The sequence below is a fragment of the Bison bison genome, unplaced genomic scaffold (assembly GCF_000754665.1).
Source record: "Bison bison bison isolate TAMUID 2011002044 unplaced genomic scaffold, Bison_UMD1.0 scf7180017864309, whole genome shotgun sequence".
NCBI lineage: Eukaryota > Metazoa > Chordata > Mammalia > Artiodactyla > Bovidae > Bison > Bison bison.
The window spans coordinates 5,409,559-5,434,006 of record NW_011494881.1 but is presented as its reverse complement, the minus strand read 5'-3'; the positions used below and the strand labels follow the sequence as shown (position 1 = coordinate 5,434,006).

At 52.6% G+C, this 24,448-nt stretch overlaps 1 protein-coding gene across 1 annotated transcript in view; it reads right to left on the bottom strand.

Annotated features, from left to right (window-relative positions):
* UNC5B (unc-5 homolog B (C. elegans)) overlaps positions 1-24,448 on the bottom strand; it is a gene marked incomplete at its 5' end in the record, with an annotated part of 87,075 nt that overhangs the window by 15,490 nt on the left and 47,137 nt on the right. Inside the window, one exon of the mRNA XM_010852399.1 lies at positions 5,474-5,698. Coding sequence (XP_010850701.1) covers positions 5,474-5,698 — 225 coding nt within the window. The remainder of the gene's footprint in view (positions 1-5,473; positions 5,699-24,448) is intronic.

Here is a 24,448-nt window from a genome sequence, read left to right as displayed (position 1 = left end):
AGTTATGGATACTTAGCCTCTCCAAACCTTGGTTCCCTCATCAGAGTAAAACACTCAAGGTAAATTCTAAATGAGTCATGGCAATTACAGCACCCAGACCAGGCTGGACACACATCTACTCTGGCAGCTCATATGGATCTCATTCAATTCTAGGGAGAAATTGAAACACAGAGATGGTAGGTGGCAGGCCCAAAGTCCCACAGCAAGTTGCCAGCAAAGCTGAGATCAGCTACTAGGCATCTTGCCCCAGTTAGAGCTCTGCCTGGTAATAAATGATACCTCTCTGGACCTCTCCCAGTGAAATCATTGCCTTAACTCTCCTGCATCCTAAGCGAGGGGGGCCCTTACACTGGGAGTTGAGGCAGTAAGGAATCCCCTCCTGATGGCAGGGGATCTAAGTTGGGGGTGGGGGCTGGGAGTTTGCTAGCAGGGAGCACCAGGAGGGAAGAGGCTTCTTGCAGAAGGTTTTGTGGGGGGTTGGGGGGGTACGGTGCCTGGCCCACAAGCAGCAGGGGCTGCCTGGAGTGCTTGCTCCCGAGAGATGCTGCACGGTCTGGGGTAGGAGAGTGGGCTCTGCCCTTTACTTGCCAGGCTGTGGGCCTGGAGGAATGGCCTCTCTCAAGGGGGCCATCCATCCAGAAGGTTTCAGGAGCACCACCTTGGCAGTGGTCACCAGCAGGCAGACAGGAGGCTAGGGGCCTTCAGTCTTTCCAGACTTGGGCCCAGATGAGGTGTCCCCCAGCACGACAGACAGTGCCTGACCAGGACACCCAGGGTTGGGCTGCCTGCCTCAATCTGGAGTGAGCTAATGGGTGGGCTTGCCCTGCCTCTGTCGGCCCCCTCTGTCATCCTCTGTGTTTCCAGGGCTTCAGAGAGGGCCAGGGAGGGCCAGGGGTGGGAGCAGGAGGAACCAGCCGCAGTGCTGCCAAGGGTGTGGCCTGCTGGACCATTGTCCATTCTTTGTAGCTAACGGGGACAACGGTGCCTTGATTTCTAGGATGGGCAGGGCTTGTGTGCCTGGCAGCCGGGGACTAAGAGCCACCCTGTTACCAGCAGTCACAGGGTCTGAGAGGGGCCCCAGCAGGATACGCTGTCTCCTTGCTCTTCAGGGCCAGAGGGGGTCGGGGGACAGAGGAGTAATAACAAGTTTCCAGAGGAAAGAGGCAAACAAAAACCCAGAAGGAAGATGGAGGGAATGGGCATTTATTAAGCACCCGCCGAGCCCCGGCAGCGTGCTCAATGCTGTGCAGGCACCACCTTGCTCCAGCCTCACTAGGACCTTCTGTTAATATCCCAGTTTATCAGGAGAGGAACTGAGGCACAGAGAGGTTGAATGACTTCCTCACGGTCACACAGCCAGAGCATGGAGGCAGCTGGGACACAGGTTATTTTTGCTTTTTAAAAATTCTTCTTTTAACTTTAAGATTTTGGGTGAGAATGGGATTCCAAATCTAACTTTTTAAATTCTTGAGATTCTTTAAAAAATTTTGGTAAAATATACATAACCTACAACTTACCATTTTAACCAATTTTTAGGATATAGTGTTGAGTGGCATGAAGTACATTCTGGGGTATGATTTTAAGCCTGAATGGTTCTGAAATGTCAGCTTTTCATAGAAAAATAGAAGTTGAAAAAGGAGAGAGAATGCCAGAGAGTATGTCAGGGGAGAGACACAAGAATGAAAAAAGAGAGAGACACAAAAAAAGAGAGAGACATAAAGAAAAAAGACAATGTGTAAAATATAGAACTAACGAGAATCTGTAGTACAGCTCAGGGAGCTCTACTCAGTGCTCTGTGGTGACCTAAATGGGAAGGAAATCCAAAAAAGAGGGGATATATGTATACATATAACTGGTTCACTTTGCTGTACAGTAGAAACTAACACGTTATAAAGCAATTATACTCCAATAAAAGTTAATTAAAGAAGAAAAGGCAGACACAAAAGGAGACAGGGATGAGAAGGGAGAGGCAGAAGAGACAGAAGGAAGGAGGGAAGGGATGAATAAGGAGGAGAAAGAAAAGGTCAGGGAAGAGAGGTTAAAAATGAAATCAAAGACAAGGCAGGGTCTGGGGTGAAGGAACCACCTGGAGGCTGGGGTTGGCTGGGATTGCACAAAGCCGGCTGCCCACAGGTGACCAGAGTGGACGGCCCGCCTTGCTGGCCTGAGTCTGGGAAAGGCTTTCCACCCCCAAGGGTCCTGTACTGTAAACAGAGGCTGGACTCGTGAGATGAGAGGAGCCCGGGGCGCTGCCTCCTGCCTGGAGTTGGGGGTTGCCCGGGGAACCGCACACACCTCACTCTTCCTCCTCGTTTCCCACGCTTCTGTCACCCTCCCTTCCTGCAGGACTCGGGTGAGTCCTAGCACCACCTCTATGGTTATTTACTTAGTGTTCTTAACCTGTTTTTTTGTTTGTTTGTTTGTTTATTGAAGGATAATTGCTTTACAGAATTTTGTTCTTTTCTGTTGAACCTCAGCATGAATCAGCCACAGGTATACATATACCCCCTCTTTTTTGAAGCTCCCTCCCATCTCCCGCCCCATCCCACCCCTCTAGGTTGATACACAGCCCCCATTTGAGTTTGCTGAGTCATACAGCAAATTCCCGTGGCCATCTATTTTCCATATGGTAATGCAAGTTTCCATGTTACTCTTTCCATACGTCTCACCCTCTCCTCCCCTCTCCACATGACCATAAGTCTATTCTCTACATCTGCTTCTCCATTGCTGCCCTGTAAATAAGTTCTTCAGTACCATTTTTCTAGATTCCGTTTATATGCATTAGAATACGATATTTATCTTTCTCTTTCTGACTCACTTCACTCTGTATAACAGATTCTAGGTTCATCCGCCTCATCAGAACTGACTCAACTGTGTTCCTTTGTATGACTGAGCAATATTCCACCGTGTGTATGTACCACAACTTCTTTATCCACTTATCTGTTGATGAACATCTAGGTTGCTACCATGTTCTGGCTATTGTAACTAGTGCTTCAGTGAACAATGGGATACATGTTGTTTTTTTCAATTTTGGTTTTCTCAGGTACATGCCTAGGAGTGAGATTGCTGGGTCATATGGTGGTTTTATTCCTAGTTTTTTAAGGAATCTCCATACCGTCTTCCATAGTGGCTGTATCGATTTACATTCCCACCAACAGTGCAAGAGCGTTCCCTTTTCTCCAGCATGTATTGTTTGTAGAGTTTTTGATCATGGCCATTCTGACCAGTGTGAGGTGATAGCTCATTGTAGTTTTGATTTGCATTTCTCTAATAATGAGGGATGTTGAGCATCTTTTCATGTGTTTGTTAGCCATCTGTATGTCTTCTTTGGAGATATGTCTGTTTAGGTCTTTTTCCCACTTTTTGATTGGGTTGTTTTGAATGGGCAATATACAATTGCCCCATTGTATATTCTTGCCTCCTTTGTCGAAAATAAGGTACCCATAGGTGCATGGGTTCATTTCTGGGCTTTCTATCTTGTTCCATTGGTCTCTATTTCTGTTTTTGTGCCAGGACCATACTGTCTTGATGACTGTAGTTTTGCCTATTTCCTCATTGAGTTGTACGAGCTGCTTGTATATTTTGGAAATTAATCCTTTGTCAGTAGCTTCATTTGCTCTTATTTTCTCCCATTCGGAGGGTTGTCTTTTCACCTTGCTTACAGTTTCCTTTGCTGCGCAAAAGCTTTTAATCAGGTCCCACTTGTTTACTTTTGTTTTTATTTCCCTTACCCTAGGAGGTGGGTCATAGAGGATCTTGCTTTATGTCATTGAGTGTTCTGTCTATGTTTTCCTCTAAGAGTTTTATAGTTTCTGGTCTTCCATTTAGGTCTTTAGTCCATTTTGAGTTTATCTTTGTGTGTGGTGTTTGGAAGTGTTCTAACTTCATTCTTTTACATGTAGCTGTCCAGATTTCCCAGCACCATTTATTGAAGAGGCTGTCTTTGTCCCATTGTATATTCTTGCCTCCTTTGTCAAAAATAAGGTACCCATAGGAGCATGGGTTCATTTCTGGGCTTTCTATCTTGTTCCATTGGTCTCTATTCCTGTTTTTTTGCCAGTACCATGCTGTCTTGATGACTGTAGTTTTGCCTATTTCCTCTTCATTTATTTGGATTCTCTGTTTCTAGTTTGTTCCTTCATTTGTGTAGTATTTCTCTGCCTTTTCATTATTTTTTTTAACTTATTGTGTTTGAGGTCTCCTTTTCCCAGGCTTCAAGGTTGAATTCTTTCTTCCTTTTGGTTTCTGCCCTCCTAAGGTTGGTCCGGTGGTTTGTGTGAGCTTAGGGTGAGATTTGTGCTGAGTGTTTGTTTGTTTTTCCTCTGATGGGCAGGGCTGAGTGAGGTGGTGATCCTGTCTGCTGATGATTGGGTTTGTATTTTTGTTTTGTTTGTGGTTTAGCACCCTGGCATCCTGCACAGGGAGCTACTGGTGGTTGGGTGATGCCTGGTCTTGTATTCAAGTGGTTTCCACTGTGTGAGTTCTCATTATCTGATACTCCCTAGGGTTAGTTCTCCGGAGAAGGCAATGGCACCCCACTCCAGTACTCTCGCCTGGAGAATCCCATGGACAGAGGAGCCTGGTGGGCTGCAGTCCATGGGGTCGCTAAGAGTCGGGCACGACTGAGCGACTTCACTTTCACTTTTCACATTTCATGCATTGGAGAAGGAAATGGCAACCCACTCCAATGTTCTTGCCTGGAGAATCCCAGGGACAGGGGAGCCTGGTGGGCTGCCGTCTATGGGGTCGCACAGAGTCGGACACGACTGAAGCGATTTAGCAGTAGCAGTAGTAGGGTTAGTTCTCTGGTAGTCTAGGGTCTTGGAGTCAGTGCTCCCACTCTAAAGGCTCAGGGCTTCATCTCCTTAATTTTCCCTTCTCCTCCTCTTTCACTTCCTGCTACCCTTTTACCTAAGGACACCTGCAGCACTGCACTTGCCAGGCCTCTCTGCGCCTAACCTGCTTTTTTTTTTTTTAAAAAAACCTAAACCAATTAATTTCTATGAATGAAGTACTGCATCATTATCATGAAAAGAAAACACTATCACTTCTCACAGACCCAGAGGACCTGGTCGAGAATTTTGGTTGGGGCTGGGGGCAAGGCTGTGAGATAGGACCAGCTCCTCTCTCTCAACAGGGGGCAGAGCAGGTGCCGGGGAGAGGGGGGAAGAACCTGTGCTGGACTGGACCTGCCCTCTGATGCAAGCAGAGGATGGAAAGAAACTGGGAAAGGGAACAAGCACGCAGAAAGCGATGTGGTGCTGTTTCACCCGGTCACCCAAAGTCAGACGGGGCAAGAGGCCAAGTCTTGGGAAGACACTGATCCAGGGTGAACCCGAGGGGAAACTGAGGCCCTGGGGGGACCATGGCTGTGTGAGGGCTCACACAGAGCCAGTGTGGAGCCAGGCCCAGAACCCTCTGGGCTCGGAGTGACCTGGGGGTGCCGGTGGGGGTGGGGGTGGCGTGGGCTCACCGGTGGCCTCGTCCAGGCCCTCTTGGGTGACGTGGTCACTCTGGCTGACCCACTCGCCGTTGCACTTGAAGTAGATCTGTGTGGCAGGGAAGGCACGGCAGCCCAGCTCCACGGGCTTGTTCTTCACGATGTAGGCGTCCTGTGGCTCCTGCAGGAAGTGGGGCAGCGTCTCTGCTGGAGCCGATGGGAAGGAGTCGGGGAGCTCTTCCCTGCCCGAGTCAGTGCCTGTGGAGAGTGGAGGGCTCTGTGAGGCCACGGGTGGGAGGTCCCAGGTCCCTTCCATCCCCTGGGGGCTGTGACAAAGAGAGGAGGTCGGGGGAGGCAGAGGGGTGGGCAGCTGGAGGAGACCTGCCAGGACACTTGCTGTGACCTAGGCAAGGCCTGGCACTTCTGGGGCCTCAGTTTCCCCACTGTGCCCTGCTTTTAGGATTTTGTATTTTGGAGCCAGTCCCAGCTCTATGATGCTATGCGAGTCTACTTCTTTACAGATGGAGGAGGCAGGGGAGCCCAGGGAGGTGAGGCAATCCAGCAGGGCAAGGACACTCCTCTCCAGTCCTCTCCAGGATCCCCTGCACTGGCCTTCCAGGGCCTCCCTCCAGTTTCCCGTGGTGATGCCACAGCATGTGAAGAGCTGGAAATGGGCCTGAGGCTGGAGCACAAACTCGGCCAGCTCTGCCCTGAAGCCACAGTTGCCCTTTGCAGCCCCAGCCTGGCAGGCTGATGGACATGGGAAGATGAGCCAGGTCCCACAGAGGTGAGGTGAGGTGGCAACGCCAGGCTGGGCTCCCCAAAGCTCGCTCCCAGAGGGCCTCCTCTTCCCGGAAGTCCAAGGCAGGCAGCAACGTGGAAGGGCAGACCACGTTCGCTGCAGCCTCCCCCCCAGCCCCTCCCCTCCAGTGGTCTGTGGCTCTGATCCACCCACTTCAGCCAAATCCACACCCTTGGCCTATGGATGAGGACACGGGGAGGCTGGGAAGTCAGTGAGGCTGTGCTGGCAGCCATCTCCTCCCCCAAAGGGGCCAAATGGAAACCCGGGCCCTGCCCGCGTCCCTGGAAAGAACAGCACCTCAGGAGGCGAGACAAACAGGAAGAGAGAGGGGCCTGGCCACCACCAGCGTGGGGAGGGAGGGAAACCAGGCCGGGCCAGGCTACTGGTTTACAATCCACTTAGGAAAATTGACTTTCCAGTGCCAAGCGCCAAACAATCAGTTGGCTGGGGACAAGCGGTGGTGGGGCTTGTCCTCCTCTGCTAACTGCTCCCGAGGAAACAGCAAATTAAGCTGCAAGGGTGTGTGTCTGCCTAGCCCCTTGCCAGCCTTCCGCACGCTTGTCCCTGTCCCAGCGCTCCAGTCCCTCAAGTGCAGCTGGGGTCCCAGGAGGCCAAGGGTGGGACACACTCTAGGGAGTCCCCCTATGGGTAGAGGTGCCAAAGGGACACCTAGTTCTTCAAGAGCAGAATGAACAACATATGTCCGCCATGTCATCTCCTGGGGGACCATGAGCTCCTGCTAAGATGTGGGCTCTGAGAAAACGCACAGGTTGTCACTGGCTCTCAGCTCTGGGCCCTGGGCAGGGTGTGTGTGCATGGCCTGGGGGAGCGAAGGGGAAGCCAGCAAGGAGGAGGAGGACTCCAGCTCCATCTGGCATGTTCTGTGTGACCCAAGGAGAGACTGTATTACTCTGTCTCTGAAGTGAATGGACAAATGGACACACTTCCTCTCTCTGGGCTCTTTTGAGGATCACGGGAGATAAATGAGCATGAGAGCCTAGGAGAGGTCTAGCACCATACAAGTTGCTGCATCAAAATAGCAACGAATGCTTCTCTGGAATTAGCTGCTATGTTTTCAGTTACACAGTTAACTTACTGAATTCTTGCAACAACTTTGTAAGGTATGATATATTGGTCCCCAGTTTACTGATGGGGGAAGCTGAGGTTCAGAGCACTTAAGCAACCTGCCCAAGGTCACACAGTTAGTGAGAGGCAGAGCCAAGGTCTGAACCCAGGAAATCAGACTTCAATGTTTGGGATGCTGCCTATCCCAAACAGGGATAGGCAAAACAGGACTCCACACTGCCTATCCCTGGAGTAGCTTCATAACACTGTAAGTGTCCCCACACCTGAGAATCCTAATAGACCCTGACACTGGCCAGGTCTCTACAATTATGGGACTCTCTCACAAAAAGACTGGGCTTCTCCAGTGGCTCAGCGGTAAAGAATCCACCTGCAATGCAGGAGACACAGGTTTGATGTTCGGGTCAGGAAGATCCCCTGGAGGAAGGCATGGCAACCCACTCCAGTATTCTCGCCTGGAGAAATCCATGGACAGAGGAGCCTCGTGGGCTACCGTCCATAACGTTGCACAGAGTCGGATGCAACTGGGCATGCACACATGCACACCAAAGGGCTAGTAAGGCTAGGACTTGTTTTTCTTGTTTCAAAGCTGGGGAAATTGAAGTCCATCCAAACTAATGCATGGTCACTTGGTTAGTGGGCATCTAAGCTGTGGATTCTGAAGGCCAGGCCAGGACTCCCCCACACCTGCTTCCCTCTGCCAGACAGGGAGACACCTTCTTTGTAGGTAAACTGGCAGTCTAGGGTCTAGGAGTGTGAACATCTGATGGTGAGATGACACAGTGCCCAGGGAGCTGGACACTGTGGCCCTCCCGCCAGGCCAGGCAGTTTTAGGGAGAGCAGGGTGGAGCCAAGAGGACTCCACACCCACCTCAGGCCACAGCATTCTGCATCAGTCTTGGGACTGAGGAGTGTAGGACAGGGCTCAGGCTTCAGACCCAGACACCCCTTGGTCTCAACCAGTCCTTACTGGCCTCAGGCACCTCATCTGTGAAATGGGGGGAATGGGCCTCCCTCTGGGGATGGTGGCCACAAGGGCAGCTCATGGGTGCAGTTACAGACTTGCCCTACCTTCTAACCAGGCAGCCCCCAGCCTCCAGGTGACAGAGCCCTGATTCTAGGTGGCACTGTGGGGTGCATTTATGACTTTGTTTTATAACCCCAATGCAGCTCATTTATAAAGCAGGTGCAGACTCGACTGAGGAAGTAAACATAAGCGATCCATTAGGGCAGCAGGCCTGAGTCTGGTGGCCCTGGGCCCCCGCCCTGCCTGCCCCACCCCTCCTGTCAACCCTGGCTCCAAGACTCCGCTCTAGTCTCAGCAGGAGGATGCCTGGGTTTTCTCGTTACTGCCTCCCTGTCATTCAGGGCAGTGCCAGCGACGTAGCCGCTGCCCACTTGTCAAGGTCCCTAGCCCCCAGGCGTCCTGCAGGAGACAAAGAAGAACCAAGGGCAACCTGAGATTCCTATCCCCAGGGCCCCATCAGCAGACTAGGTGCTGGCCGGCACACAGCAGGTGTTCAGTGAACACAAATGAAAGGGGTGTGTGTGTGGGGGTGCTGCCAGCCCCGGATAGTGGCTGAGTTGGGCCCCAGTCCCGACCAGTGGACACATCACCTCCTCCTTGGCCCTGGCTTGGGCCAAGGGCTTGTTGGCCCTTAGTGGCTGAGGAAGGCTCCTTAGGGGTCCTCGGGAGGGCCACCTGAGCCTGCCCTCTCCAGCTTAGAGGGAAAAGAAGAATAAAGTCTTGGAGCTCCTGGGTGCTTCCTCTACCAGAGGCTTTTAGAAGGTATTTTCAATTAACTTACCGAGCCCCTCAACAATCCTAGACAGAACTTCCCAAACTTTTTTGGGAAGTTCTGTGTTTTGATCATTTTTCAGTGTTTTGGTCATTTTTACCCAGTAATTTTATCCCAAAGCCAAAAGAAATTCCTAATGGTTCTGTTTATTAAGTAGTTAAATCCAACCAGCTTACGTGTCTGTGTGAGGGTGTGATCTCCTAATAACTCAGTAGCATTGGCAGGCAGATTCTTTACCACTAATGCCACCTGGGAAGCCTATTAGAAAAAATAATACTCATAAATTAAAAGCAACAATAATATTAGTATTCCATTTCTAAATGGCCACACTGACTTATAATGAGGATGTATGTGTGCCTGTTGGACGTGGCACAATACCTCAAATCTTAGAATCACAGCGGACACTGCTACCCTCATAATTTGCCTTGGGGTACTCCCAAATGCCAAAATTCCCAGCTTTGCAAAGGCATGGTGCCATGGAAAGGAAAGAAGTGTGATGTGGTGCTAAAATTGTAAGCTATCTTGAGCTAGTAGTCGTTGCAGTACCTGGCAGCTGTCCAGCATCGCTGTGTTTCTTTGAAGATTAAAAATAGCCCACAGTACCCCTGTGAATTTGCTGTACCATCCTAAGGTGCCTAAGCACACAATTTGAGAACCACATCCCTATGGTAATTACATCTCTATCAGATAGGTACTATTATTATCCCCATACTACAGATGAGGAAACTGAGACCAAGAGAGTTTATAAGTAACTGGCACAGGGCTGTAAAACTATATAGCTGAGTTGGGAAGCACATTCAGGCAGCTGGATACCTGAATCTGACTTCTACACTGGGAACTGGCATTTATGTCCACTATTTGGGGGATGTTGCAAATAGTTTTGGAGAAGGCAATGGCACCCCACTCCAATACTCTTGCCTGGAAAATCCCATGGATGGAGGAGCCTGGTAGGCTGCAGTCCATGGGGTCTCGAAGAATTGGACATGACTGAGCGACTTCACTTTCACTTTTCACTTTTATGCATTAGAGAAGGAAATGGCAACCCACTCCAATGTTCTTGCCTGGAGAATCCCAGGGATGGGGAAGCCTGGTGGGCTGCCGCCTGTGGGGTTGCACAGAGTCGGACACGACTGAAGCGACTTAGCAGCAGCAGCAAATAGTTTGCCTAGGTGAGCATTATCTTCCCGTGTTACTTGCCTGAGTCACCTGGTCAGTGGGAGGAAGCCACTGCTGCAGGCTCAGAGCCGTGGCCTTTGGTCACCATCTCCCTGGCTTCACTACCTCTCTCCCCACTGCCCCATCTTCACAGGGGAGAATAAAACGCCTTTAAGAGGAGGCCCCTGAGGAGGAGGCTTTGCCACTGCCAGGCCAGATCTGAATTTCCTCCTGGTGGGAAAACGACTCACATAAAGTGTAGTTTTCCGATAGCAGAACGCATTTGAACCTACAGTTGCAGAAGTGCAACCTGCCTGTACAGCTGCATCCACAAATGGCCCAGCCGATCCAAAACGAAGGTATGCAAGAGGAAGCATCCTTACACAGGTGTAACCAGAGACAGCCAGACACAGGACAAGAAAAACCACTGAAGTCAGGAGCCCTGGGTTTGCAGCCCAGCTGGGGACTGGCACTGCCACGTGGCCTTCCTCTCAGGCCTCAGGAGCCCCGTCTGTAAAATCAGGAAGTTGGTTGAGTCCACTTCCTGAGTTGCACTCTGGTTCCCACATTTTGATATTTGAAGATGGCCTGATGGGGAATCTGTTAATGGAGGACACGGCCCTGTTGAGTAAAGTTTTTCTCATGAAGCAAATTTGCTTAAAGTGGGGTCAACTTTCTTGCCGTTGTTATTCCGGCTCAAAGACCCAGCACCTACTGGGGCCCTAAGGCACAATGTTGTGGGGAGGCCAGGGAGGGAGGAGGAGGAACTATTTGTTGGTGGTGGGTACCGTTCAAACCCCCACTTCTCATTTACCTGTTCCTGCCTACATGGGATCTCCTGTCAGTTAGTCTCACTTGGATGTACTGATTCACAGGGATAGAGGTTACTCCAAGGGCTGTCTTGTACAACACCCACCCCACCCCCATCAATTCTGTATCCAACCTTGACTCACATACCTCCAGGGACAGAGACCTCACCACTGCCTTTCTCAGCCAGGTTCTCCTTTAGACAGATCTAACAGAAAAGTCTTCCTTACTTTCACCTGAAATTTGCTGGTGGAGGTTCCAGCCATCGCTATAATTTCAACCTCTGAGGTCATGCAAAACAGTGCACTTCCTCTTCCCCATGATGGCATCCCAGCCTCTGCCTACTTGCCCTAGCCTTCTTGTCTTTCTCTCAAATATTCACAAGGCACCATTCTGCATGCCCTTGTTACCAATCTGGCTTCCTCGTGGGCAAGTTCCATTTTGCTCACAATCTGCTTAAAACATAGGAAGAGGAGGTGACGAGGATGGGGGTCTGGTGGCACCTTGCTCTGGGCAGCTCGAAAGTTCCTTGGTAGAGGTGGATGGCTGCTTCTAGGAAGCAGGGAGCACGTCACACTGTTCTTGGTGTCCCCCATGATGTTCAGGACAGGGTACCTATGCCCTGGGAGGGGAGTGGAGCTTGCAGGACACAGGAGTCTAAGCTTGGTCTCTGCCTGCCAGCAGGATCCATGCCAGGCTGCATGCTCCTTCCCAGGGCTGGGCTTGGGCAGTGCCCAGTGTGGAGACACACCTGGCAAGTGGGAGGTTTGATGGGGTGGAAGTCAAGGCCCTGGGCTTATTTAAGAGGTATCAGAATCTAAGCCATTAGAATAAACAGAGTCTGGGGGCCTTAAAGATGAAGGAAGGTACTTTAGGACAAAGGTAAATTAAAGACCCTGATGCCGGAAAAGATCGAGGGCAGGAGGAGGAGAAGGTGACAGAGGATGAGATGGTTGGATGGCATCCAACCAATGGACCAACTCAATGGACATGAGTTTGCGCAAACTCCAGGAGATAGTGAAGGACAGGGAGGCCTGGCGTGCTGCAGTCCATGGGGTCGCAAAGTGTCAGACATGACTTAGTGACTCAACAATAACAAAGAAACCATATTTACCAGAGCTACACCTGGGAGGAAGGGGGAAGGGACTAAAACTACAGTGTTCAGACATCCCTGGAGGGGAGACTGCCACCAGTTGCTAGGGGAGACCAGAGGGGTTGCGCTTCCCTTATGGTGACCCTGAGCAGGGGGTCCAGCTTGGATGGGCACACGGTGGAATGGCTTGGCCTGACAGCCAGAAAACCAGCTCACTCACCCTGCCACTGAGACCTTGGGAAGGCCTCAGTTTCTCCATCTATGAGAAAGGGACTAACAAGTACTGCCCTGTCAGTTCTGAGGTGTGGTGGTGAAGGTCAGCTGAGCATACAGATGCAAATGTGCTGTAGCAACTGGGAAGAGCTCATGCCAGCCACATGGAGAAGTGCCAGGCAGGAAGGATTCTCCAGCTGAGCCCTGTACGGGGAGTCCTGAAACCTGTTCTACCAGCTCAGAGAAGGGAAGTGACCAATGCCACATCACACAGCAAATTAACAGCCAAGCTGGACCAGAGCCCCATTTCTGATTCAGGGCTGAGGGAGATAGCACAGCATGGCATGGCTATGGGTAAAAGTTTGGGTTCCGTGTGTCCCATGCCTGGGATGGAAACTCACTATGTCCGTCTTAGCCAGGTCCATCCCTGCCCAATAGGACTGAGACCTCAGAGGCTGCAATGATTCAGTATAGGGGGCCCTGATGCCTCCGCCCCCTGGTTTCTGTCCCCATTTGGGTGACAAGGTCTGGCCTGGGTCCCTCAGGCTCAACTGCAGGGGACAGGCATCTGTAGCTGAGCAGGGCTGGCTGGTGCGGGATGGTGCCCACAATGGGGGGCAGGACTGGGAATGGAGAATGGGGGGCAGGCGGGAGGTGAAGGAGAAAGAAACACTCCATGCTGGGCACATTTATCATCAGCAATCACAGTCTTTCTCTAGCCCCTGGACACCGGCTAATTCTCGCCAGACTTGACCTCCCACTGCATGGAAAATCTCTTCCATTCAGTGCGAGGTGGATGTGCTCAGTGGGGTGTGGGGAGAGTTGTTGGGGGAGAGGAGCCCGCTTATTATTATGTTTTAAAACACACAAACCCCATATGCAAGGACCCCTCCCTGGACACAAAGCCCTTTTTCCATCTGGCTCTGGCCTCTGGCGGCTGTGGGGTTCAGGCCGGGGCTCCCCTCAGAGGTGGCTACAATGGCTGTTACTGATGACGGATGGGGGCTGATGGGCTTGGGGGGCGCCAAGTTCTTCCTAACAAAGGAGGCCGCTTGCACAGTTCTTTTCCCATACCCTCTGCAGACCTGCCTGTGCCCATGACATCATTTCCTCTGCTGGCTACAGGAAATAGCCTCACCAAGATGGCCAGCTGGGGCAGGAGCCTGCATCCTAAAGGGGTGTCTGGCTGATCCTGAGAAATCTTTCCCCTGGAAGGACTTGGGGCAAGTAAAGAATCTCATGGGAGGCTGGGGACAAGCCCCAGGGCAGGCAGAGTCCTGGCATGAAGCCTAGGGTCACACAGCTTCCAAAACAGAGAGAGGACACTTCAACTCCCCGGTCGCTGGTCTGCCCTAGGCTCTCAGTGGTACCGAGGAAGCTGTACTCCACACCCATGGGCCCAGAACACCTCCTCTCCCCCAGACCCTTCCTTTGGCTCCTGGGCTTCCTGGCCTGGGCCTTGGCCCCTCTGGGGCTAATTTTCAGTTCCCTTTCCAAGTACTGGACTTCCCTGGTGGCTCAGACAGTAAATTGTCTGTCTACAATGCGAGAGACCTGGGTTCGATCCCTGGGTTGGGAAGATTCCCTGGAGAAGGAAATGGCAACCCACTCCAGTACTCTTGCCTGGAAAATCCCATGGACAGAGGAGCTTGGTGCAGGCTACTGTCCATGGGGTCGAGAAGAGTCAAGCATGACTGAGCGACTTCACTTTCACTTCCAAGTCCTAGTCACTGTGCCTAGAAGTCTGGGCCTGGAGCAGGGGGCATTCTGCTTCCACTTCCTCTCTTAGACAAGGAACGCAAAACCCTCTCATCCATCACCCTCCAGATAATAACCACTTACCCAGTACACAATGGGATAATAAACATCATCAATATAATAATCCTGTGAAGCAGGCATTCCATTTCACAGAGAAAACTGAGGCTCATCACTTCTCATCACTGAGAAGTGAAAAGGCAAGCTCAGGCTCTCAGCTACCAAGAAACAAAGTTCTTCCCATTAAATCACAGGCCTCCTCTGGCTGACAATACCCGCTGAAGGATCCTTGGGCAGCAGCTGAGTCCACGAGCTTGCTGGAAGGGAAGAGGGCCTCAACTTCCTAACTCCAGCACTTGGCCCCCTTTCCTGTCTGGGCCTGACAAGTTTGGGACTTGTATGGGGTCCCCCAACCAGAGATTTAGCCTAGCCTGGGAAGGGCCCGCTGATAGCCTGCTGCCAGCCCCCAGGATGTCACACTCAGACACATATGCGGCACACCAGCAGAACCGCCCACGCCTCGCCCAGGGTCACAAGCCTCAACCATCTCCCCTGGACACCCAGAGAGCCCCAGCCAGGCTGGGACCGTGGCTCCTTTCTCAGGGCTGCTGACATCTACTTTAAGGCAATGGCAGTGACTTTGGCCTGTGAGGAACCTCCTATTTTATTTGGTCATCTCTCCCCCATCCAGAGTTAGATGGAGTGAGTTTGAGTTGCAATACCAGATTCCATCAAACACCTAATAGCTTGGGTCCCACATAGGGAGTCCCCTCCTTCTCTGGGTTGGATATGTATGCACTGCTATATTTTAAATGGGCAACCAACAAGGACCTACTGTATAGCACAGGGAGTTCTGCTCAGTGTTATCCAGCAGCCTGGATGGGAAGGGGGTTTAGGGGAGAATGGATACATGTAAATGTATGGCTAAGTCCCTTCACCGCTCACTTGAAACCATCACATTGTTAATCGGCTATATCCCAACATAAAATAAAGTTTGTTTGTTTGTTTGTTTTTAAAAAGAAAAAGATTTGCTTCAAACTGCATGACAAGCCTCCTACAGTCTCCAAGCCCACATCTTCCAGCCCAGATCCTGCCTCACTGTGTTCCCCTTTTTCCCCTCTTGCTCCCTCAAATCCACTCTCCTCACAACAGCTAGGGCAATCTTACAAAGTGCAAATAGATCACTCCCCAGCTCACACCCTCCAATGGCTTCCATTTGCACCTGGAATGAAGTCTGAACCCCTACCAAACCCCCAGACTTCAAAGGTTCCAGGCCACCCAAGGGTGCTTCCTGCCATTGAACGTGCTTGGTTTACTATCATGTAAGGACCTCCACTGCTCTCTCCTTCTGAAAACACCCCTCCTCTCCTGTCTCCCGATATTCCTATGGCTGCCTCCTGTCACGGACATCTCAGTTCAAGTGCTACCTGCCACCTCCCCAGTGAGGCCTTCCCTGATCACCCAATGGAAATTCATTCACTCTCCCTGATGCTATCTCCACACCGTCCTGTTTGTTTTTCTTGACAGTATTCATCTCTCTCTGGAATTACCTTCTCTGTGTATTTGATTGATTGATGTCTGTCTGGACAGGTCTACTCTCTGAAAGGCAAGCTTCTTGAGAGCCTGGAAATCCTGTTTGCTTGTTTAGCTGGGTTCACTGAGGATACAAGATTTTCTCCAGCTACGCTGCCCAGCCTCTCCAGAGATACCTAAGGTGGAAGGTGGGGGTGGGAGGGAGCAGCCAGAGGTGGTGGACACAGGCTGGGCTAACCTGGGCCGTGGGAGCCAGTCCCTCTGGAAACTCCATCCTGTAGGATGCCACCAACTGATAGAACCTCAGAGACCATCTGATTACTGTTCTCTAGGACAGAAACCAGAGGGGGCATGTGCTAGTCTTAGATCACACAGCATCTGAGCAGCTGGTGCTGCTGCTGCTAAGTCGCTTCAGTCGTGTCTGACTCTGTGCGACCCCATGGACTGCAGCCCACCAGGCTCCTCCGTCCATGGGATTTTCCAGGCAAGAGTACTGGAGTGGGGTGCCATTGCCTGAGCAGCAGAATCAGTCAAAGAAACTGGGCTCTAGATTCCTGAGAGAGTAGGACTCTATTTTAAAAATGCTTTTTTTTTTCCTGATGAAAGTACTTTTCTTGGCCTTTTCTGTCTACAATTTAGGAAAAAATGATGATGAAGATAAAAATCACCCATTCGCAGCTCCAGCTGAGCAGAATTAACACTGGACATTGGTCTTAACATGTTTTCTTAGATGTGCACATGTTTTGTGACCTGCAAGGTCTCACCATACACAGCCTGTATCCTACTTTCTTTCAAGGCTGTTAACTGAAGACTTTTAAACCTTTTAACCAAGCAAAGTGCACCAGGCATCCCTCTCTCCCTCTCCCAGTCACACACATCACACGGGGTGCTTGCCAGCTCGGCTGACTGCCCCTGCGTGGCATTCCAGGTAGTTGGAGGAGCTGCAGGATGCAGAGCTGGTGCAGGCAGCCGCTGGACAGCTGACATCAGGATCTCTCTGCATGCTTGGGCGCTGGGGAGAAAGACGCCAGTATCCTGTACCCATGTTCCAGAAAAGTCAAAACGCCCAGGCGTATAGACTCTGGCCCTGGGGCTGCCTGATGGGTTATGTCCACGCTGCCCTTCCAGGCAAAGTGTCCCCATGCCACCCTGGAAAGCTCAGAGTCGGGACTGTTCTTGGAGTGCCCCAAGGCACAAAGTTCCCCTGCCTTCCCAGCATCTTGTTCTAGGCTGCCAAAACATTGCAAAGTGGAAAAACTGTGAACTGTTGCCCGCTGCCATCAGCACCGTCACCACGCCTGGCCAGACCCCACCCCAGGGCTGGCTGTGGGCACCCAGGCGGTACTAGGAGGTGGCTCAGACCCCTGGGCTGTGGGGCCCTTACAAATTCCAAGGGCTTGGAAGTCCAAGCCCTTCACTTCCAGAGGGGGGCCTGAGGCCAGAGGGGAGCTATGGCTTGTCCAGTGCAAAAGGCCAGTCAGTGGCTGTAGCACCATTGGTATCTCGGCATCACACTGGCACAAAGAGAACTGCAACCAGGAGAGACAAAGAGGGTTGCCTGGATTCTGGCCTTTGTCAATCTGTGCGATGGGGTGTTGGATAAGCTGGGCGAGGTGGAGAGAGAGGTAGAGACGGAGTCACAGTGAGAGGGACAGAGAGAGAGAAGTTTGAGAGCACCCAGCAGTTGGGGATGGGGGTAGGAGAGGCTGTGTGGGGGCTTCTTGTACTTTTCTGAACCTGGAATCCACTTGGGCTCCTACTTGGGCCCCAGGGGCAGGGGAGGAAGGTGGCTACCGATCTCCAACCTTCCACCACACTCTGCTCTGCCTCTTCCACAAGGCTGGCACTGAGCTAAGGCTCCACGGGCCCCAAGGAAGGCACCCCTTACACACTTGGCTCCCGGGAATTCCCTGTGGACCAGAGGTGGGGAGCTTCTGGTCTCAGGTCACACAGAGGGTTGAAAGCAAAGTTAGGACTGGAATGTGGGTATCCGGGCACTCAGCCAAAAGCTACTGCCCTGGCCTCCCTCTGGTTCCGACACTCTAGCCCTGAGCTCAGGTGAGCAGCTGAGCTGTCAGGGGCGGAGACGTGGGAAGATGGGTGGCACTGGCCCAGAGGAAGGCCTAGATGGCCGGGCAGGTGCACTTTGAGGCAGGCAAGGCAACGGGGAGGGCCTCACCTCCATTCTTCCATTCATTCATCAAATATTTCCTGAGTGCTTCCCCTCCATCATGCCTATAGCAGGGTGTGGAGAGCAATGATCAAGCTTCACCTCCATCAACAGGGAGCTCACAACAAAGGGTCAAAGTTAGGACCCAGACACCCTGACTCTCAGGCTCATGCTCAGTCACTTCCAGCCTAGCCCCACAGTCATGTGACGGTCCTTCTGCCTGCTGACCCACCATCAGTGTAGAAGCAAATCTACAGCTTTGTCTGTAGCTCTCTCCTTCTATAAAGGAGTCAGTCCACCTCCACCAGGAAGTAGGCTTTGACTACTTCTGTCTTGATGACTATAGGGACTTCTCATCCTTCAGGCTCCTAAAATCCTTCGTATTTCTTGGGCTGAAGCACACAGGTGTTTCCACTGGCTCATGAGGTGATATTGGGTAAACCACTTCCCTCTGGACCATAATCTCTCCTTCTGGGAAACGGAGCCACTTTGACTTGCTTTACCTTCAGGGTTGTCGGGAACATCAAGGTCAGAAGTGTGACACTGTTTTGCCAGCTGGGCTGCCTTGTGTGTTTGCTAATTTTTATGATTTCTCTGTGTAGTGAGAAATAACAGGCATACCTTCTCAGGGCTGGCAGGGGCACTGGCTGGCATCTTGAACAACAGCTCCAGGGTCTTCCTTTACCTTCCAGGGCTGGCCAGGTGTCCCACTCCCCACCCCCTACCTGGCTTGCTCTCCCAGCTGCTGCCCAGCCCACTCAGTGATGACACGGAGCTGCAAAAGGCTGATGCAAGCTGGAAGGACGGAATGAAACAGACTTGAGTGGGGTGGATAGAGCTCCACCCCCAGCCCCGTGGGATGCTGGGCCCCGCCCCTGCCTGCTTGTTTGCACCTGCTGATGTAATTGCTGGGCCTCCTTGGCTCAGGGCTCGGCCTGCTCACCTCGGCTTTCGGAGCCAGAGGAAGGGTGTGAGGTTACAGCTGCATGCACCACGAAAGGGCCCTTCTCTAGGGAGGGGCGCCTCTGGGTGCCCTCTGTGCCCCAGAGAGGGAAGGAGGAGGAAAAGCTAGAAGAACAGCATGGAAAAGAGCATGGTTCAGAGGTAAACAGGATCTGGGTCAACCCAACTTTGTTACTGTGTCACTTCAAGGGAGGGAGGGGTCCCGTGTCTCTGAGTCTGGACAGGCACTCAACTTGTCACTGTTTTCCAGGGATGTCTCAAGGGGGATGAAGTAGTCTGAGAGGGGAAAAGAGAAAGGATGGAAGCATGGCTCTGTTGAATGAAAACACTAGGACAGACCAGGGCTGGCCACCAGCTCATTTCCTGGGGCCACACGCTTGTTGATCTGTAAAATGGGCACATCTCTGTGGGCCACCTCACAGAGACAGCTGGGGGCAAAGGCATGAAAGTGTGACATGACACTAAAGTCTGTGGATAGCTCGGGTGGTGGTACGGGGCTGGGGATAGTCGAGGGAGGTTCTTGCCAGGAGCCTGGGGCTCCCAGAGGCTGGGAGGGAGGTGGGACTGTCAGCTGTGTACTCTGCCTGGCCTGGCCCCAGGAGCCTCCCCGTGGGGAGAGAAGCATGGAGGGCAGCACACGTGACCCCAGAGGCCTCTAAGGAACCATCAAAAGCGCACGGGTGATGAGGACAAGAGCCAGGACCTACGCCTGGAAAATGCAAGGCCACTGGCATGGAGCTGCGGGTGTCCCCGATCTCGGGAGTCCAGGGTCTGAGGATTACCCTGTCTCTAGACTGTAATTCTCCAAGGAGATGACTTTGCTCTTTCCCTGAGAAAGTGGGGGGCAGGGAGGAAGGAAAGAGCCGCACAGAGTTCACGTGTCTTTTTGGTTGACACTGAAGGCAAAAAGACAGGGACCAGCCAGGCGGGGAGGAGACGTCCATCTCATCCATGCCCACCTCCTCAGTCTGGGAGAGGGTTACCTTTCCTAACTGGGCCCTCAGTTCTGCCTGACTGCGCTGGACAGGGGAGCTGCACTCCAGCTGGAACTCACGCACTTCCCTGGCCACAGAGACCCACCTTCCCTTTGACCAGCGACAGCTACTGTTTTCAGACTAACCCACTCCCAGGCACTGCACAAATCACTCAGTGTGCGTACATCACCTACCTGAATCCTTCCAAGAACCATCAAGGCAGGTACTCTAAATCTGATCCCCAGATTGCGGGTAAGGAAACTGCGAAAGAGAGGTTAAGTAACTTGCCCAAGGTCACAGAACAGGGTTGTCAGCACTTCAACCTGGATCTCCCTGACCCTAAGACCATACTTGTTAACCTCTGTGCCAGCGGTTCTGAAACTGCAGCATGTCCCAGGATTAGCTGGAGGCTTGGTAAAAACCTCTTAGCAGGTCTTGAGAATGTATCCCGTCTAACGAGTTCCTAGGTGCTGCCGCTGGTCCGCTGCTCGTTGCTCCCGTGCCTCCTGACAGAAACATAAAACACTCAGCACACATAATGGTGCTTAATGCAGGTCAGCTCCTTCCCCTGAGCACGTCTACGATTCAGCTGGAGACCTTTCAAGAGGAATAGTGGAATTACATGGCAGCACGGTGCCGGCTGCTTTTGCTTGAATCAGGCCCCAGCGTGTGGTAATCAAGATTACGATAGCCATCACCTGCACCTCTGTTCTTGCAAATTACTTAGCCTCTCTGGGCCTCAGCTTCTTTATCTGCAAAATGGGAGTAATAACACTTCTAGGAAATACACTATCCATGCAAGTTGCTTAGAGCAGTGCCTGGCACATCCAAAGGGTTTATTGAGTATAAGCTGTATTATAGTTTTTCTTTTTAATTACCGTTGTTACTATCTACTTCATCTATGTTATATTTCCAACAACCCTATCCATCTCCACTGTTTACATACAGTCGGTCAGGGGATAAGTAACTGGCCCAACTCACACAGTCGCTAAGTGGCAGAGGGAAGATTCTAAGCCAGGTTTGGGACTTCGGTGGTAGAAACCGTCTACCACGAGCAAAGACAGAAGCCTACTCTGGCTGCTTTTCTTCCGGAAAGGATGAAAAGTTATTTTCTTATGTTTCCTGTGCTTTCTTCTAGACCCCTGAGCTTAGCTCAGGGTTCCATCAGGTCATCAGCAGGGAAGCAGAGGCTGTGTCAGCCACCCAAACTTGGTGACCATGAATGGCCAGACTCCTGCCCCTTATGTCTGCCCAACTACCCCCTGCCTGCTCCTCCTTACTGGGCACCCTCAAGGTATGAGGGCTGGCCGGGCCTTGGCTAGTCCAGATCCTGGGAGAGGAGACACTTACTGCTTATCCGGAGACTCCCTGCCCCCACACCCCCTGGGATCCCCAGTTCAAAACAATGGAGGCTTCAGGGTTCCCTTGATGTAAAGGTTCAGTAGGTGGCTAATTTTAGCTGAAAAATACTCGGCATTTTCCCAGCCGCCGTCACTGCCGCACTCTGTGCTGGACAAATGGCCTAGGTTTTTCCTCCCCAATTGTTCTCAGCTGGGGGGCTAGGGGCTGACTCCAGCTCAGGACAATGCCCTTTGTGTCTGCTTCCGGGTGGCTCTTAATAACTCGTGGGGACAGCCTGGAGCTCTCAGGCCCCCACCCCCACCCAGGCTGCAGGGCCCCTGGCTTCACCATCAGGGCATCTCAAAACAGAGCACTGAAATAGGACTGGCTGCTCAGTCTCCTCACCTCCTCAGGGGTGGAGGCAGAGAGGACTTGTGGTCTGATTCAGGGGCCTCGTGTGGACAGATGGGCAAGCCAAGGCGCAAAGAGGGTGTGACTGGCCTGAGGTCACACGACACTGGCAGATAGAGGCCTGGACTGCAAGTCTAGAGACACAAAGTCCAGCGCTCTCGGCACCACATGCAGGGGAAATCCCTGCTCTGTCCAGGCTGCCCCCCAGCATGGGCGCACCTCAGAGGAGGAGGTCCCAGACTGCAGGCCTCCATGCTCCTGGCCTCCAGTGGACACACCTACCCTCTCCTCCACCCCCAATGGCTGAATCCCTCCATCCTCAGGTCTTACATTGAAGGTCACCTCCTCAGAGAGCCCGGCCCTGTCTGCACCCTCCCAACCACATTGGGGCCCTGGCTCTTCGTCTGGTATTTCTTTTCCTTATTACCCTCATCACCTTTTTAAGTTATATACTCATTTTTAAGTTATATTTCCTTATTTAACGCCAGATCCCCACCAGACTCTGGGGTCTCAGGGGCAGACATATGTAATCACCTTTGTGGGCCCTGGGCCAGGGTCCCAGAGCTCCTGCTGTACTAAGGGAGGCTGGGGGTCCCAGGAGAGTGACTAGGGGCATTCAAGGCTCAGGATAGGTAGTGTATTCAGCTGTTCTCAGCAGCAGGACAGCACTTTCTGCCTGGATGCCATCCCTGGCTGGATGGCACCTGTGCACCCACTGATGACCCCCAGTGCCAGCCTGGCATGCAGCAGATGGTCAATAAATGCTTCTTACATCAATGAATGAACCTTCTGGGCTCCTTTGGTTCCTCTTCTCCCTGAAAGAGGACCCCAGATTCAACCTATGCCCTACCCTTCCCATGGACGGCTCTGGAAGCAAGAGAAATGAGGAGACTTAGGGAAGGCACCTAGGGCCCAGGGTGGCTCCATCCACAAGGGCTGTTTGTTGGTCACGCAGCCCCCAGCTCTGCATAGCCCCCCACCGCCCCAGCCGAGACCCAGCATGCTATAATTAGAGTCCTCCTTCCAGGCTCCAGTAATGAGGGGTGTTGGGTGCCAGCTGTAATTACAGCCTGGTTAAAACGAACAGGAGCCGCCCCCAAGCCAAATTACAAAGTCTGCAGCCGGACTCCCTCCTGCCCCGCTCCCTTTTTATGGGGCTGGTTACAGGGAGGGACTGGGAGTTTACAGAGAAGCCAGCTCGGGCTGGAGCTGCGGTTTCAGAAGAGTGGAGAGCCGAGGAGAGCCGAAAGTCTGGCCTGTGCTGCTTTGAAACTGTCCTCAAACTTCCCCTGGCCCCACCCTCATCAGAAATGCCCGTCTAAAGCCGAGGTCAGGAATGGGCAAAGAAACCAGCTGAGGTTGCTCCTGCAGTCCTTTCATCAGCAACCCCATCTCGGCGCTGAGCTCTCTGCCAGGCCCGGCTAATGGCTCTGCACAGTCATATTTCATGGGCATAGCCAACATCAACCCTGTGTTACTGAGGTTTGGTGCTTAACTAACTGCCCCAGATCACACAGCCAGTAAGAGGCAGACCCCAGGCTTGAGCCAGGCCCACACAGGGAGAAGGTTCTGGAGTGTGGGTACATTCCATCTTGTGCCCCTCACTGCACTGGGCACAGGGTGGAGGACAAGGAAGGGCTCAGCGAGTCCCGAGAACAATGTGTTTTTCAGATCAAGGCATGAGAGGTCTAGCTGAGTCCTCTTCTCCCTTTTAGAGATGGAGAAATCAGGATTCTGATTTCCACTGGCATCTCAGGATCCAGAGGCAGAGCCAGGATGTGGGTGGCCTTATTAGTCTCAGAATCTCAGATGTTAGCCGGTGAGACCTCTAAAGAAAATCTCGTTCAGGGGCAATCACACAGCAGCCTGGCCCACCTCAAGGCTGTGCAGACATCACTAACTGATCATCGATCATGGCAGGTCTGGGCGAGGCCTCAGAGTCCTTCTCAGCCCAGGACCACACAGCCATTACCAATCAAGCAATGAAGACGATTCCATCGTCCCTGATCTGATTAATTCCCACTCACTCTCACTTACCCAAGGGGAATATGAAGCCCAGAGAGTTGGGGTGACTTGCCCCAGTAATGGAGTGGCTCTTAATCCTTAATGGCCCAGCCTTTGTGGATGCCAACACACCACTCCCACTGTGCCCTCAGCCCAGCCCTGTTAACTCGGGGCTTCCTGTGTGGAAAAGACTTCCTTAAGGCTCCCTGCAGGCCCTGCAGTATTGACCCAGCTGGCTGATCTGCAGCCCTGACCAGAAGGAGGGTTTCATAAGGGGCTGTGGGGAAGCAGGCTTGCTCACCGGAGGAGGGGCCCCAGCAGCAGCAACCTCCTCACACGACCCCCAGCTGCCCACATCCCCCTTCCTGGGCCTCTTGACTGGGCTCACCTCCCAGCCCAAAAAGCTGGCTCCAGCCACCCGCTGCCCACTCACCACAATTGGCCTGCGGTGACTCAGTCTCCTCATTACCCGCCCCCCCACTTCTCCTCCCCACGTCTTCTGCCCTCGGTGGCCCCGCTCTGACAAGCCTCTTCAATAGCGCCTTTGATCCAGGCTCTCCAGCCTCTTACACAAGGATGGCCCGCAGCCTTCAGCAAGGGGTGTTGGAAAGAGGTGGTTCTAGGAGGACAGGACCATGACAGGACAGGCACCACCCGGAGGTCCTCGCTTTCCACGTGACCCCGCCCCCTAACCCCCATCCCGATCCTCACTAGGATGACCAGAGGCCCTGAGCTCAGAGGCCCTCCAGGGAAGGTGTGAAAGCCGCTGAGCTTTCTGGGAGGTGCCTCTGCCTCACCCAGCAGTTCCAGGCCTGGACCGGAGGGCATTTTCAAAAGGACACTTTAATTAGGGAACAGGGCGGCCAGCCAGCGGGATTACAGGCCACACCCAGAGCCATCCGAGG